The following is a 16777-nucleotide window of genomic DNA, read 5'->3' on the forward strand; positions in this document are numbered from 1 at the left end:
AAAGTCCATTTATATTTTCATGCTCTAGTACAAGCACAAGATTTCCATAAATAAAACATTAAATACAACTCTTCTGCTTTCACTTTCAAGTTAGAATTGCACGTGTGGTACAGTAGTAGGCTGACACAGCAAATGGTATAGACTGCTCTGAAAAAACAAATAACACATCTCTTTACATCTCTGTATTTTCCCCTTTTCATAGTTTTAAGAAAACTCTCTAGAATGAGCCAAGTACGCTCAAATAATCTTTGCTTTGAGATTGATAATCCAATTTTCCTAGAGAGTTTTCAATAAGAGGGATGGTCCCACACAGAAAAGCAGACTCAGGTACTCCCAGGACARGGCTAATTGGAAATCAGGACTGATTTCCAATTAAGGACAGATTTTCCAAGGCACTCAGTCCCTGCATTTGCCCTGAGACTTTGTGAATGCAGCTCTGAGGGAGCACAAGGGGCTGGAGGTTCATGAACCCTGTGCTACAGAAAGATTTTGCTCACTGAATGAGTTCCTTTCTTCAAATCTGCCTCCACAAGAACATTTTGTCAAAAAAACTAATTACCCTAGCCCGTTTCTTTCTACCTGGTCCAAAGTGAATATTTTTTTGACCAGGACAAGGGACTTGTGATTCCACATCACTTCCTACCACTTTCACGTGGCACCAATATTATTCTGTTTCTACTGGAAATACCTCTCCCAACGCAGCCTCAAAATACATTTGCTTTTTTCGTGGCTGAGGAAAAATCCACTTTTGTGGTTTACAATCATTCTGAGATTAAATATTCATTCTGAGATTCAATCATTCTGAGATTAAATACTACTCCACAGCCTTTACCACCACCTTCCCAATACTCTCTATATAGCATATACTGCATATATAGAGTATATGTTACATACACACTGCAGTATGATATTTTTACTAAAAAAATATGTTTGCCTTCCATTAGTGGAAAAGTGCATTTCATCCCATTTATTTTGTCCCAGCCCTCAAGGTCATCCACTTTTTCCTGGATGATTTCCCAAACTTCCTCTGTCTGGACAATGCCTCTCAGCATCATGGCATCAGCAAATTTTAACTTCATGAGCACATTGCTAAGATTTGTGCCAACACCCTTTCTGAAAATTAAAAATCACCAGTTTTTAAGAATGAGAACTGAAGGTCCCTGATTGCAACCCCATCTCAGCCAAGCCAGCCCCTGCTCACTTTCCAATCTCCTTACTAACCATCTTTTCTGTCTTAATAGCTCCCTGCATGGACTGTATCAAATCTTCACTCAAATCCAAAGAGATGAAATTCTACTGAATTTCCTTGGGGTGGAAAATCAGTTATCTTATCAAAAACAGTTATTAGATTAGCCTGGCAAGATCTATCTTTAGAAAATCTGTGTCACATTTTATCCCATTTTTCCCTCAACAACATGTCTTTAATCAGTCTTTGCTTGAAAAAACATTCAAAGGCCTTGCACAAACAGCCTGGAATTTTCCTTGAATCATTTTTCATCCTTTTCAAACATTAGGCATTACTATTATTAATCCTTAGAGTTATGGCATCACTCCAGGCTTTGTTAAAAATACTTCCCTCTGACCCCCTGATTTTGTGAGGCAGYTTTTTCTCATCGCTGGGATAGAGGTTATCTGGTCATCCTGATTTGAGTGCATTAAGCTGCATAATTTTCTCTTCTTTTGATGACTGTTTTTCCAYGCTCATAACCTTACTGCTATTATTTGCTTTTCCTTTTCCAACAGGTTTTTCTTGCAGATGTGATGATGAGGAGAAGCCAACATCTGTTTGCAGCCTGGCAGTGCCTTGTGCAGGCTGAGCAGTGATGCACAGCAGATCAACACAGCTTTTAGCACCATGCCCCTTTTTGACAACAAATTACCTTCAATTCCAATGCCTTCATGAATTAAAGGTGTAGCACAGGGAGCAGAGTGCCCACTCAGTTCCCAGCTGGCTGCACCCAAAGGGGTTGGGGACAGGTGAGGTTTTATTTCAATGTGTTGTCCCACTGTGACAAAATCTCAGACACAGCCTGGGTTGCCGTCTCAGTGAGCTGCTGTGCATCCAGCACTCAATTCTTCTGTGAAACCTGTCTCCTAGCAAATGGGGGAAACAACTGGGCTGGCTGAAGCTTTCACATCCCTGCTCACCTCCCAAAGCYAGGGAAAGGGAAGAAACTTTCTGGCACATGTTCTACTGTAAAATGAAATGAGATCAGGAAGGAGACAGGCAGCTCCYGACTGATTCCAGCTTCCCTCACTCCTCTACTCAGAGCAAGAGCAGCTCYTCTTTCAGGAGAGGAAAACACTGCAAGAAATTAAAGCGATGGATTTTTTAAAAAGGCTCAGAAAAAGGGCAAAAGAGAGGCACGAAGAAAGCAGGGATGATCTGCAAAGCCACAGAATGGGAACCCCACTGCTGGACTATGTCATTGTGCTGGGAAGCATCACATGAATCTGCTGGGAGACCTCCATGCTGTAGTTCAGATAAGAAGCTGAATATTTGGGTTTTATCCAAACTGATCCTGAACTTCACAGCCTTTGAGATCCTGCCAATCTCTTCCTCTTCCCACATGCATGTTTTKCCAGGGTGGAAGCTGATTTTGCTTCATGCATTTGCAATGACAGGTTGTGAATCAACATCGTGGAATGATGCAGTATCACCTAAGACCAGGGGAATGTTTGGGCTCAGCTCTCTGTTTTAGGGACTAAAGAAGACTGCTATAAAAAGCCTAGAAATTGAACCATTTTCAAGGTTCTACTTAGTAAAYCCTTCCTAGAGAAGTCTCAAAACATATCAAGCTAMCTGCACTTAAAATCCTCCAGCTGCYATCCACCACATAGCTTAYTTGAAAAGCCATCCCCTGCAGTTGTTGCATTCCCTCCCCCAGTGCTAGAATTTATGGAATTGATGCTCCTTGAGGAGTTAAAGAGTTGGAAAGGTGCCCTCCCTAATGGGGAGGAGAGAAGGGCTGGTGTTTGGCTTATGAAAATCGAGAGTGCTGAGGGTCTGCTGAAAACAAATAAAAAATTACAGGCTGCAAAGTTCCAAATTAACATCCTGATGATTCACATTATTCTTCAGAAAAGCTCAGTCTTCCCTTTGATCTCAGGATCACAGGCAGCGACAGTTTTATTTGCAGCTATGCAAAGAACCTGCCYGCACTACACCAGCAGCAGGCACAGACCTCAAAATAAAACCCACRGTACAAGAACACTCATTCTGCCAGAACAGGAGAGAGATTTTTGTCATTTTGGGACATCAATGGATGAATCGGGCCCCTGCAATCAAATACAGSCACACTGCAAAGGCTGGTCTCTCCAAGATCCAGAATCTGACTCAGGAATGGTTTCCATTTTTACTCTCCTCTGATTAATCCCAGGCTGTGCTCTTCRGTCTCATTCCCACTTATAAGACAAGCAGGACAGCAACAATCATTCCTATTCTCTATGAAATAGAAAGTGCCGGTTGGTTCCCCACAATTAGTAAATTCTTTTGCAGTATAGTACAACTCTTCACAAGTTCAAATTATTCTGAAACTCCTGCACCATTTTCTAACACTTGATCACTTTTTAATATATATATATATATATACACACATACATATTTACACACTGTCAAAATACAACTTAGGGTGGTATACTGTGGGGTTTTTTTTTAATCCAGAGATATTTAACTGCATCTACCTTAATTTTTAAGACAGAAGATGTAGAATACAAGCATTATTGCCTTATCTGGAATCCTACCTAAATACTTGGGAGAGGTGTGAAATCAATTGTGCCTTCTCAGAATGAAGTGCCAGCCCTTCAGATGTACCTGCATCCGTCAGTCCTGACATTTCAGGGCCTTACTGATATAGGTACAGTACCTATTCTGTGTAGGGACACAGAATGCAGCACTTGTAGAAACGAGGGACAAGCTGATCCCACCGAAGGGAAGCAATTACAGCCAAGGTTCGAAATCTGAAATGCTCAAGATTTGGCTTTTGAAATTCCACATATTTCTTCAATTACAYATTTAATAGCTGTGACGATAAAAGGCCTAGGTAGTAGATCTGGAAGTAAAGTAKTATACTCTGGTGATAGAGCATGTCAAGGCCAGTGTCAACAGAAGACAGCTGCTCCCGTGCAGGTTGTCACAGCTAATCATGTAAATCAACCCTCTGCTTTCTAAGTTACAGGAAAGAATGCACCTACTGCTGGATGGAGAGGCAGACTGATGAAAACTGGGGCTTAAGTACAAATTTGTGAAGCAACAGCAGTGAATAATTTCTGCTTGGGCACATTCAGAATGCCTTTTGATATGAACATCAAAACCAAACATATTCTTCACTCCAGAACAGTCCTAGAACGTACTTTTATACAAGTACATAATAATAAGGCAAAACAGATACTAAAAGCATATCCYGGCAATAAATACTTTTAAGACTTCATTAGAAAACCAAAAGGTCACATTTGATACATGAAAAAGTCAAATTATCTAGCCTGACATTTACAAGTAATTTGAACTGGCATTAGCATGAAAAATACAATTTTACTGCAAGAAGTAGTCTTACCTCTAAGTTTAAATGTGCCCTTTAAGCATTAACGCTGAAAACAAAGCCCTGAGAAATACCTGCAGCCCTGCCAATTACATTTCGGTATTTTACAGCAAAGCAGACAATTAGCAGAAGGTTTCAGCCCCTCATTAGCGAGCAGAATCTAATAAGAAGAGGGGRAAAAAAACCCCACAGCACCGTGTAAGCTCTGATGAGCAGATTACGAGCTGGATCCAGCTGTGAGATAGCCATGCACCCATTACCACGCAACCAGCTCATCCGCGGATGTGAGCAAATTCCGGCGGCTGATTTTTTTTTTTTTTTTTTTTGCAACACAGAGCCCAACATCCATGCGCCTCCCCGGCAACAGCAGAGCCCTGAGGATGCCCGAATTTCCCAGCAAACACAACCACATCCCGCCGCTTCCATGCCGGGCACTTACTTGAGCTGGCGCGGCTCGCAGTCCACCCCCGGCAGCAGCAGCCTCGCCGCCTGCCGCACGTCATCGCTGTCCACCGAGAAACTGCGGCGGTGGCCGGCGTGAGCCACCGCCACCCGGATCCACTCCATCAGCGGCGGCAGCACGATGAACGGCCTGCGGGAGCACACACACGGCCATCAGGGACTGCTCAGCCACAGGGGACAGGGGACAGGGAGAGGGGACAGCGGGCAGGGCGCGGGTGCGTGAGGGTGAGGTGCGTGAGGGTGCGTGAGGTGTGTGAGGGTATAAATGGATACACAGACAGATGGCAGCGAGGAAAAAGGAAGAGCAAACCGGCTCAGCAATTTTCAAACGGGTCTAAATCAAGATGTCTCATAAATCTCACTCTCAGATAGCCCTGAGAGTGTTTGTTGGTGAGGGAAGCCCTTCTCCCGCCCTTCACGGGGTCTGGCACAGGAGCGTGTCCTGCTTTGGGGTCGCTCCCCTGTTTGCAGCGGGGACGGGAGAACGGACCTGGGCTGAGATAGGGGATGTGCCAAAACTGAGAAACCAAGAGTGGAGAGGGGATGATGCCCCGGAAAATCTCCAGCATCTCCTGCCGATGCAATGAGCACCGAAAGTGGGGCACTCAGCTCATCTCTGAGCGATGAGCTTGGTTTCACTCCTCGCACCATCAAACTGCTTCGGGTGCCAGCTGTTCTGCTTCAAAAACTCAGCAAAAACATACCAAAGTGCCTCCAGAAGTGAATGGTGGGATTGGGGGCTACACCCCCACAAAGTCTGGCCACAAAGACTGGTCCATCCCTCCACAGTACCTGGACAGCCCCATGGCCCCACAAGGGCTGYCCAAGCCATGGATGAAGAGTGCAGCACACAGTTCGCTCCATCTCCGCTAAGATTTATTTGGGAACCAAGACAAAGATGCCAAGCCATAAGTAAAAAACATAGCTTCAAGTCCTGTTTTGGAGATAAAACTACTAAAATAACTGCAGCTGAACACCTTGAAGGTCACTGTGCTTGCCTTACCGTCTGCAGTCCCTTTTCATGGGAAAAAAAGAAAAAAAAAAAGTTTGCATAAGGTGCAGAGTAGGCAAATATTTTACATTTTAAATATACAACTTTACCTCAAAAGGATCTACCCTGAGAAAAATTATTTAAGAAGATGTTGATTCTGGAATATCCTTTTCCTATTTATAGCTCTTTATGTATTTATTTCCCTTTCTGAGGACTTGGCTTTACACAGCTCTGATATTAATATTCTTGAGGAGCGATGAGATACTTCAGAAGTGCCAAAGGACAGAGAAGCCCTGAGGCCACTAACCCTCTCTAGGACACTATTTGGGTTCCCAAATCTCACAGGCACTTAAATGAACAACTTCCTTTTGAAATATGACATCTTTGGCTGAGTTGCCACTTTCATCATTATTCTATGCAAACACCTCCAGACCTGGCTGAATTTGTTTTTCATTTCTAAATGTTTTTTAGAAATGTTTTTGATTTCTAAATGGTTTTTTAGAAASAATTTCCTAACCCAGCTCATTTGTCATGGGGGTAGTGGGAGTCAGAGGAGGAAAAGGGGAGAAGMAGGGATGTTTCTGGTCCTGGGAGGTGACAGCTCCCCAGGTCATCTTCAGAGCAGAAAGGACCTTTTTGTAGCATTAAGCAGCTGGGGACAAGTGATGAGTGGGAGTTGTTTCAATTCTYGCTGAGCAAACAGCAGAAAGGGAGCTGCAAACCACACTGGAAGTGTAAAACTGCATGTAGTTACAGACATAACTCGGTTCGAGGAATACAATTAAAGGAAAACTCAATTCAAGGTTTTGCATGAGCGAACACAGTTTGGATCAGAGAAATGAAGACAGGCTTGTGCAGGGCCCTCGTGTAGCATCTGCTGGGCAAACAAAAAAGCAGCAGAGAGCTGTAGCTGAACAGGGGACTCGGAGGTTCACACTTCTTCCTCCTCTTGTGTGAGTCAGAAACTCATCCAGCACAAAATGTGCCCCACCATAGTAAGGAGCAGAGCAAATAAAAATATATACAGGAACTTAGATAATTACACTATAAAACTGTCCTTTTTTTTTTTTCCTCCAGTCTTGCAAATTTCAACAGAGAAATAGAAACAAGCATGGCTATTTGGTGCAATAAATCCCAAGAGGGAGGAGAMTCAGTATCTTGCAGAAGCAGGGAAATTTTCTATGAGGTCCAATTTCAGTCCCTAGATGAGGCTATGGAGTTTTCTCACAATATACTACATTACTTTTTCCAAGGAAAAAAAAAAATCATCACTGCATATCTCAGCATGTCAGGAAATTTATATTTTGAGAAGAGAACCAAATATGGCTGAGTGCAATAGGTTAAAAATACCCTTCAAGAATCTGTGCACCATATGAAGGGTTGGGGTTTTTTCTTTTAAATACAGCTTGAGTGCCAAAGAGGAAAGAGGAACGCAGAGTTATAAGGGTGTGATAATCCACAAGRCAATGTGACATCAGCAAGAAATATTTCACTTTTCAAATAGCACTGTGTGAAAATGGGTTAGACAAATGCATCACATTGCTGGCATATACACTGATTTATCTCTGGTACAAAAGCAGGTACCAACCAGGAGAATTCGGTTATTTTGTGTTCCAGAGCAGACACAGAGCAGATAAGTCACCTGRTTACATGCTTTGGAAGCACATGCCTTAATTAAAGTAACCTAACCATGGTGGGAATGTGCTGGGATTGATTCTGCCTGGAGRATGTGGGAAAACACGAGCAGCTCAACTGCTGCACAAATGCTTTATTTGGGCTGCAGGTGAGTGAGTGCTCTGACCTCCTCCTCCAGCCCTTCTCTGTGCTTCAAATGCTCGCTTCCATCCTCTAATTCCCTGCAGTTTAAAGTTAAGTATGGACTTCAGTAATAAAAAGAAAGAAACAAACAAAAACCCAGATGGTTTTTGGCACAGACTGAGCTGACATCTAAATGGAAAAACATGCCAGATGAGGATGCAGGGAGAGGTCTCTGCTCAGAGTAACTCCCATCCCATGCACCAGAGCTGGRAGGGTGGGGGTGGGCTGGGGGAGACCAACAAGAAGCAGATCCCCAAATGGTTGGACCCTTCCTTGGGCCCTGTCCCCGTGGCCTTGGCAAGGGGGAGCCGGCTCCTCGTGGCCAATGCTTTCTGCTGCTTCATCAGAAAAGGCCATTCGGAGTGCCCCACCAACCCTSCCATCCTCTGGTCCCACACATCGTCCCTCCCCATTTTCTCCTGTAGCCCAGCACTCCTCTCACATCTATTTTTGGACCCACAGGCTCCTGTGCCTTGAAGCCATCTGCAGGTGACACCCTGCTGGCACTGCCCCACAAGGGACAATCCCTCCAGAACCACCCATCAGCCTTCCTGGCCTGCCCATCCTCCCCTCCTTCACTTGCTGGCACACAGATATTAAAAGTCCTGTCATGCAGATGCAATAACTCAGGCTTTTCCATTATTATTAGCAGCAGYAGTAGTACTGTTATTGTTATTGTTGTTATGGTAGCGATGTACCTATATGCAAACAGGAGAAATTGTCAGGTGGAAGACCGTGAGAAATGGGCACCATAAAACGCAATAGRATGCTTCATTATTTTTGCATGGGATTCCCCAGACAATCACAGTGAGATTCCCCAGACAATCACAGTGCCCCAAGGAAAAAATAAAAATTAAAAAAAAAAAAAAAAAAAAAAAACAAACAAACATGGTTTCAAGTGCAGCACAACAGCCTTTTCATTTCCAAGGGCATTTCACACTGCTCTTCTCCAGACACCTATGGAGCCCCTGCCCCAGCACATGCACTCATTCACTGCCTATATTAAATCAAACTTCAAGGAGACGACTGGCTTGATAGCAACAATGGGAGGAGAGAAGTTCCTGAGGTCTAATCCTATTTGGTTGTGAATTCCCACAGCTACCTGCTGTTGTCCCTCCCTCAGTTTCACCCGCTGTGGACACAGCTGAACAGACCTGACCTTGCTTTAACTTGGTTCAATCACTACAATTGCTTGGGATGGTGTCTGTTTGCAGGATCCTGCAATTGCAGAGCAGGGAGCTGCTGGTGTAGGTGTTGGGTTTCTTCTCTCACTCCAGTCCAACCTCTGTGGCAACCACAGGCAAATTGGTACACAGAGGTCACTCCTGTTTAAATGTACAAAAGCTATCAAGTAAGAGTTAAAGGTGCTTCTCAGAAGCATAAGGCTGTACTTCAATAAGAAAAAGCTTATCTAGACAAAGGCAGGGAGAGGTATTTTTCTTGCAGATATGAGTCAGCAACTTTAACATTTTAAAAAGCTCTTTATATTTGTTTGTGTTTTCATGGGTGGTTTTTAAAGAAAATCCCAACATACAAATTKAAAAGTATCGTAAGCTCTGACAAGTTTTCACTTTCAACATATGATGAAAATGTATATATGCATTGCTAGTCCATTTTTAACATTACTGCAAGACTGAAAAGCATGTTTTTTCCAAYGTAGAGTGCGCATTTCAGATGGGTGTCTGGGCTGCAAAACTCATTTATATTTACACCATAAGCTACTTGTCTTCGGAAGGAACAAATACTTTTTGGTGCCTTCAAAAAGCTGCCAGTTCCAAGTTCCAATCCTTCCCAGAAACTCAGCAGCACCAACTGATGCTCCATGTGAGTCCGTGCAGCTATTCCGTGCTGGGCAGYTGCACTGCCACCTCAGAATCCCAGCTAAGGCCAACCCAAAGCAGCCAGTTCTGCATTTTGTTCAGGCTGAAGAATCAAATCTCCCTGATCTCACACAAGCCTAGGCAGCAGGAGGGTTTTCCCTTAGGCTTTTGTGCACCAGGACATTGGCTGTCTACGCATCACGGGGTTTGTGCCCCCATCCTGTGCTGCAATGAGCTGTCCCTGTTACCTCTCCTGCATTAAAARCATCAATGGCCAAGACTTGAATCACAACTGAGTCAAAGTGATGACTCAGCCAGCARCCACAACAGGGAAATATTTCACTGGCAGTTTTGACATCAGATTTGACATGACTGGCAATGGYGTAAATCCCAGAGGAGACAGAGCATTCAGAGTGCAGCACAGAACAGCCTGGATACCATGCAGCTCTCACAGGCCCTTTTCTCTATTTAAAAAATCCTACAGCCATTCCATGGACAGTGTAAGCCCAGCTGGATAAATGAGATGTGGAACACAGACCCAGCCCAGCAAGAACATGCCGTGTAACGGCCGAGCTACAAACAGTGCCTCAGCTATTCTTTGTGACCTGTGCCATCTCACACTCTGCAGACAGCTCCAATAACAATGCTGAAGGGATTTTCAAAAAGTGAGAAGTTTGATATTTAGGATGCAAATCTAGAGGATTTAGGTGAGGATGCATTGGGATTTATTTTCAGTGGTGCTGAGTCAAATCAACCCTGGTTTCAACTTTGACTTYGGCAAGGCTACAGCTTTACTATGTGAACTTTCCAACCAAACTGTGGAAAAAAAGAGATAAGGTTACATGGGGCTATGGCATACTGGCACATCAAGCATGTAAAATCCCTTCTGCCCATACAGCTTTGTTCAGGTTTCACTGCAGGATTTCCATATTCCCAGTGTTTTACCTGATTTTCAGTAGCATTCCTGACCTTTCCACTCTCTTCTGGTCTTTGCTGGAGACTGCCTTACCCATGGAGTTTGTACCACATAATAATTTAAATCAGGGACACTTTTTTCTAGTTACCTTCTTCCTGAAATTCTTCTGTAGGYATAATGTGTACTATACATATGCCTGTAGCAGTTACAAAAATGCTTTGAAAGAGTTCAAGTTGTTTTATAGCAGTGGAACACCCCTCTCATTAGAGGGGCTGCATCACATTAATTAGCCAGCTACACTAACTATGTGAAGCATGAAACAAAATTGAGATGATAACCCAAACTCTTTCCATCAATTACGAAAGACCACAGTCTACAATTTGCATGTGTGAGCATGTGCAGGGAACACACATTTCTGTGTGTGTGTCCATGTGAGCGTGCAAGGCAGGCAGAAAGATAATAAGCAAGCAGSAACAGCCCATGGGAGTTTCCTAAAGGATTGCTCCACATACAAGGAATAATAGTTAAGAAAAAATGAAAAGAAGGTTAAAACCAGACACATATCCATCAACTCCGGAGTGGCTGAGCCACAGCTCTTCGGTGAGTTGTTAATGGAGAACATGGCAAGTTAGGAAGTAACAAGGACTTTGTCAATACAGCTGTGGATAGAAGTGGGTAAGGAACCACTTAAGAAAAAAAAAAAAAACCGCATCACAGAAATCTGCAACTACAAATTCTGCACTTTCCGGTGCTTAAGAAACTACTTGCAATAATTTTGGAAGCCTTATAGAGGCTGACAAGTGAAACATAACCACRGGACAGATCTTTTTATTAAGCTAGGAGCAACAAGCAAGAAAGAAATCTTAACAACAGTACCCTCATCTACAGCTCTTTCTCTTTTTTTTTTTTTTTAATTCCCAGGAAAGGATGAACAAACCTAAATATCCACAGCCGCCTTCAGGTGGAAGTGCTGGAGGAGCACTGCTTTTGTAGGCAACACCCAGAACAAGAGAAATGGCTCCAGCACACCCCATCCAGGTGCAATAGGGAAAGGGGACCCCATGARGTCCACCCTCTCCATCCCTGCCAAAATAGCCACCTACTTGCTATCCAGGGTCAGCAGAACTGGCTTGTGTTGGTGCCAAAAATCAGAGAGTMTCTGCCAAAGTGGCCAGATTGAAGGAATATGAGTTTGGGATGGAAAGGGATCACACAACTATCTTTTGGTTGGGTTTGTTGGCATTTAGGAAGTGGAGAACATTTTTCAGGTTTTCTAAGCAATTCTGGCCACTCTCCACTCCTCCCCCTCCCATGAAAGCTGCCCCCACCCCACCAACATGAGTTTCACTATACAATCATTATTCCCTTTTATTTTCTGTAAAGACAAACATGATTGAAAACATTGTGCACTCTCATTTCTCTGCCTCCGTGAAGAGCAAACACAGAGAAATGCTCCCTAGAAAAGTGCCGGATTTATTCAAAGGTAAAACTCCCATTTTATGTGTCCCCCAAGACTCTGAGGAAAGTACTGCTTTCTGAACTGGAAAGTGCTAAACCRGACAGCAATGCTGCTGTGCTGGATTTCCCTCCCACATCCAGCCTCTGCAGAAGGACACGTACAGCCTTTGTAGCTCAGCCTGGTTCACAGCCAAAATCCAGGTGGGGTGGAGATCAGTGGGAAGAACGGGATGGTCTCATGGTGCTACCAAGCCCTGCAAATGCTGGGAGAGTTCTTTGTGTGCATCCCACAGCCCTCTCTACCCTGGGCTTGCACTGTCAGGGAGGAGTGGGCCAAGACAGTAGCCAGGTTAGCTCTACAAAGAGCCAAGGACAGCCCCTATTTTCTGAAAATACTTCCTGCAGCCAAATCCACGCCATCCTGGCTTCTCTGCAACAGCAGSGAGGGACTTGGAAAGGCCAAGGATGGGGAAAGATGACTGGACTTTCTTATTTCCTTCTGGGCTTCTTACAAAATAAAAGCAATTGCCCCAGCYGGAGAGGGAATACAGCACACAGCTACGCCACAAATCTTGCACATATTTTGMATGTTAAAGCATCATGTTTAACAAACCCTTCTTCTCGCAACGCACAAAACCCCACCGTGCAAAACCAAAACCACCAGAGATAAGTCACAGACCACAAAGCATGACTGCATGTRAAAAACAAAATATGGGCAGGGGCAGTGAGGCTGCTCAGAGCACTGAGAGAGAGAATCAGCCTCCCTGTTCTCCCTTCGCAGCAGCGCAGGGTGGTTCCATCCAGCTGGTGAAACTCCAGAGCTCAGCTCCATGGAAATATCCCGGCTGCTCCTCAGCCCTGAGCACTCAGACATGTTTGATTAGGCAGCAGGAGCTGGATCTGCTCCTTCCACCAGTGACCACAGGCTCCTGGCAATAACACCGAGTTCTTGCTCCGGCCGTCGCCGCACGCCGCAGTCGCTCAGCTGCCCTGCCAAGGGAAGGAGTCCTGCCAGACCGACTATTCAAAATAAAGCAAAGAACAATCATTTTGAATAATCGGCATTTCAAGGGCTCTATCGAAGAGGATGCGTGTTAAAGTGACCTCAGAGAAAGGAAAAGCCATTAGAGCAAATGCCAAAAGTTATTTTTTAATGATCCCTGCCCTTTTCACTTCTGCACAGCGAAGTCTGAAGAAATCTTACAAAACCAGAGGCTCAGCATTATTCACTCCTATGTTGCCTCTGATTCCAGTGGCATTACTAATGCCATTTTCCAATTTTTAAAATTTTTTTTTGGTGTATACTTACCACTCTTGGACATGAGTTAGGCCTTCCACAATAGCAAGACTGGATGACAAATCATGAAATTCAAAATAATTTAGAGAAARAGAGAAAATTCTGGATTCTTTCCCTTCTGTTTTTTTTTCATACTTTGTCAATAACGGAACAAAAAGCGATAACCATGCTCACAGAGCGACCCAAACTTGAAAAGAAACAAAATGCCATCCAAAGGCAAATGGCAAGATTCCCAGTAACATCATTAATGCCAGGATTTCATCTTGTATGCTCTTCTGCAACTAACACAAAAGCATTTCAATTAAGATATCGTATTATATACCATTTAACAACACACACACAATGAGACCCTGAAATGCTGCTTTTGAGACGTAGACCTCATACTGAAAAAATAGCCAAGCCCCACATGCAGGAATCAGAGCTTGGCTGACACATACACTGCAAGATATACTCTGGATGTAAATGTAAATATTGCATCACCTCAATACCCATCCYAAAAATTCATCTCTGCCCTGGAGATGCCAAGTTTAGGGCTGGTGAGAAGCGTGGCAGGGAAACAGCCCAGCGTGCCCCAGCACACAGCTGGACACTTGTGTTACCAGTGGGTTTTGCTGGGCTTTTGACAGGAGATGGATTTTTTTTCTTGGTCAGCGGTCTGTCCCCTGTGCTCGGCACCCTGCATCAGACCCTGAGTCAGGACTGGGATACAGCTGTGCCTCCCCTGCCTGCCCCATCCCTGCAGCAGGGACAAGAGCAGCACAGCTGGAATTTGTCACATCCCTGGCCAGGACAGCCCCGAGGTCACCTCTGTGCCCCGTTACTCAGTGTGCCTGCAGCCCAGCATCTTTAATGACTTCTCCTTTCTTYGCACTACTCTGCTCATTTTCTGCTTCCCCAATCGCAGCTGTTGAGCCCTATTAACACGAAGGGAAAAAAAATCCACCACATTTAAACCCAAACCTGTTAGGCCAGAAATAGAACTTCTCATTTTCTTTTCCAAAACACAGAATAGCTGAGCAACAACGAAAGGAAAAGGAAATCTCTCCCRAGTGCACATCTGGAACCAATTTGCTGTATGCAGCCACTGGGTGTCACTTTTGATATATATTGGTTCGGGGAGAGAGGAGCGGATTTCAAAGAGGCRATCCCGAAGCGCAGAGCTCACGAGCTGGCTGTAATGAGCAATTAATTAGCCAAGCAGGCTGATTGATTAACGCCACGCTAAWYCCCGTGCAAAGGCTCTTACCTCTCKGTCTGCAGCGTCACTTTGGAYGGCTCCACGTTGGGGTTTTCCCATTCCATCTGTGGGCAGTGCATGAAGTAGCAGAGGGTGTAGAGAGCCTCTGGTTCCCAGTAGAACGATCCCTGYTTTTGGTGCATGGGTGTCCCATTGCCGTGCTGCTTGGCATTCAGGGGCTGCAGGTGGTGCATCGCTCGGGACACCAGGTCACCTGCAAAAAAGCAAGAGCCAGGTGAAATAATCCAGGCTTCCCAACCGCCTCTCCTGAGTTTCCAAACTGAAAAATGTGCTGGGTTGTTTTTTGCTTCCATTTAACCTCACGCATACAAACAGTCATCATCAGGCTGAACTTTTCCTGGTGGTTTTCACGGTGTGRTGTGACATAGCCAGGATGCAGACAAGCCCACAAATGCCTGCAGGAGAAGAGTTTTCTGCAAGGCTGGCCYATCTCAGCACCACCACAAGGCCAGSATCACAATTAGCAGCCTTTGGAAGATGTCAAAACCCCACAGCCCCAAAAAATAACCGTGCAGAGTGGCACCAAAAGCTGCATGTTCCCAGTCAGAGAGGGACAGTAAAATCCAGCCCCTCGGAACAAGGTGTCAGTCAAATAATGAACAAAGTGCTGCAGGAGGGTGTGAATGAGCATGTGGGTGAAGGAAAAATAATGCTAAAAGAYAATATCAAAAATGTGCAACCAAAATTAATTTTTATGTCTAGGTGAGGCATGAAAAAYTTCATGTTTTCCCCCCTGCACCAACCTAGTCTGGGGCGCTCCCTCACAGGGTAGATACAGGAACCCAGCAATAAAATGTGGACTGGGATCAGCAAAGCCAGCCAGTGAGATTAACAGGCAAATATATGGGCAAGCAGCAGTGCAGTCTCTTAGCCCAACACTGACTGCAAGTAATTAATTAAAGCATCTCCCTCCAAGGCAGTGAATTTTATTTTTGTTGACTAGTGACCACTCTGTCAAAGGMAGGGGTTTCCCTGTGGTTTTAAACTGCCTTTTTTCACATGTTCAAATCACTCTGAGAGTGCTTTGGRGGGAAATAATGATCTTGAATCAAATCAGTTTGTTTGTTTTCAATAAAAATCTGAGCAAGAGCCATTTGGCTTTTTCTTAAGCTATACAAAAGCAAATGATGAGAAAAAGAGGACATAATTTTCCAGTGGTAAGAAGAAGTCATGCACTTTCTCTTACTTGCTCTGCCCGAGTGACCACTGAACAGTGAAACTTGGAAGAAAAGTTTAAAATGTACACCAAGGTAAGAGCATCAAGCCAGTTGGGGGGGGATAAATAATGAACCTCTGGGCAAACTTAAAGGAGAATTGCTCTGACCGTGTGCATGGCTGAACTCGAGGTTTTTGCAAMGTCCCACCCCTCTGAACACTGCACATCATCTCTCTCCAGCCTGACTCACACAGAAAATGCTGCTGCTGCTGCAGTGATAACGTGTACCAAGGAGAACAGAAAATCACTTAAAAATCACAGCCCAGTCCTCCAAAAACGTAGCCTTAAAACCAGAAGAAAACACTAGCATGAGGAAACTGCAGAATCCATGATTTCAGGGTTCTGACACAATTTTTTGCTTCACTCTGCAATATTCTTCTGATTCAAAGCTTTCACTTAAAAATAGCTTCTGTCTTTTCCCTCTGCCRGGAAATTGTCATGATAGGACCAATCTTGCAGCCTTGCATGCTCATAATTTCCAAGAGAAACTATGCATGTGGAAAGTATGCAGGATCAGGTCTGCAGAAGAAAGAGATGTGCCTGTGAGATGACTCTCTAGTCACAGCAAATGTGCATTGCCAAGTGCACCTAAAACCTAGCACAGGCCAATTTAACTGCTAGCAGCCTTATTGATAGTAAATTCCTCCTTTTTATTTTTCTCCAGAAGGCAAAAAAATTGCATAGAAGTGCTGGCTGCAACATCCAGCTTTAACAATAATAGCAAAGGCATAGAAAAGGGAGACACACACTGAATTCAGCCTTTTCAGACCCAAGCCATTTCAGCACTGAAGCTGTGGCTAAAGTTAAGCTCATGGCCAGTCTTATTGCAGTGGATTGAGACAGAAGGCACTAGAGAATGCCTCTGACTTCTGTAATGAATGATGAATAATAATTAGGAAGAAATTCTGGCCTAGATTCTGGCAGCAGCATTATTTCATCCCACTTCTCCCTGTATGCTGGGGTGATGTGACCTCAGTGACACACCCAGGACTGAGAAARTTGC

The 16777-nt window shown here is 44.3% G+C and overlaps 1 protein-coding gene across 1 annotated transcript in view; it reads right to left on the bottom strand.

Annotated features, from left to right (window-relative positions):
- The window catches only part of ABTB3 (ankyrin repeat and BTB domain containing 3), a 148912-nt gene that overhangs the window by 36878 nt on the left and 95257 nt on the right, over positions 1 to 16777 (bottom strand). The window contains exons 3-4 of the mRNA XM_057381083.1: positions 14547 to 14751; positions 4978 to 5130 (exon numbers count right to left, since the gene is read on the bottom strand). Of these exons, the coding sequence (XP_057237066.1) occupies positions 4978 to 5130; positions 14547 to 14751 (358 nt within the window). The remainder of the gene's footprint in view (positions 1 to 4977; positions 5131 to 14546; positions 14752 to 16777) is intronic.

This window comes from Malurus melanocephalus, unplaced genomic scaffold (genome assembly GCF_030028575.1).
Source record: "Malurus melanocephalus ecotype Western Australia unplaced genomic scaffold, MMel_1.1 scaffold_490, whole genome shotgun sequence".
Classification (NCBI taxonomy): domain Eukaryota; kingdom Metazoa; phylum Chordata; class Aves; order Passeriformes; family Maluridae; genus Malurus; species Malurus melanocephalus.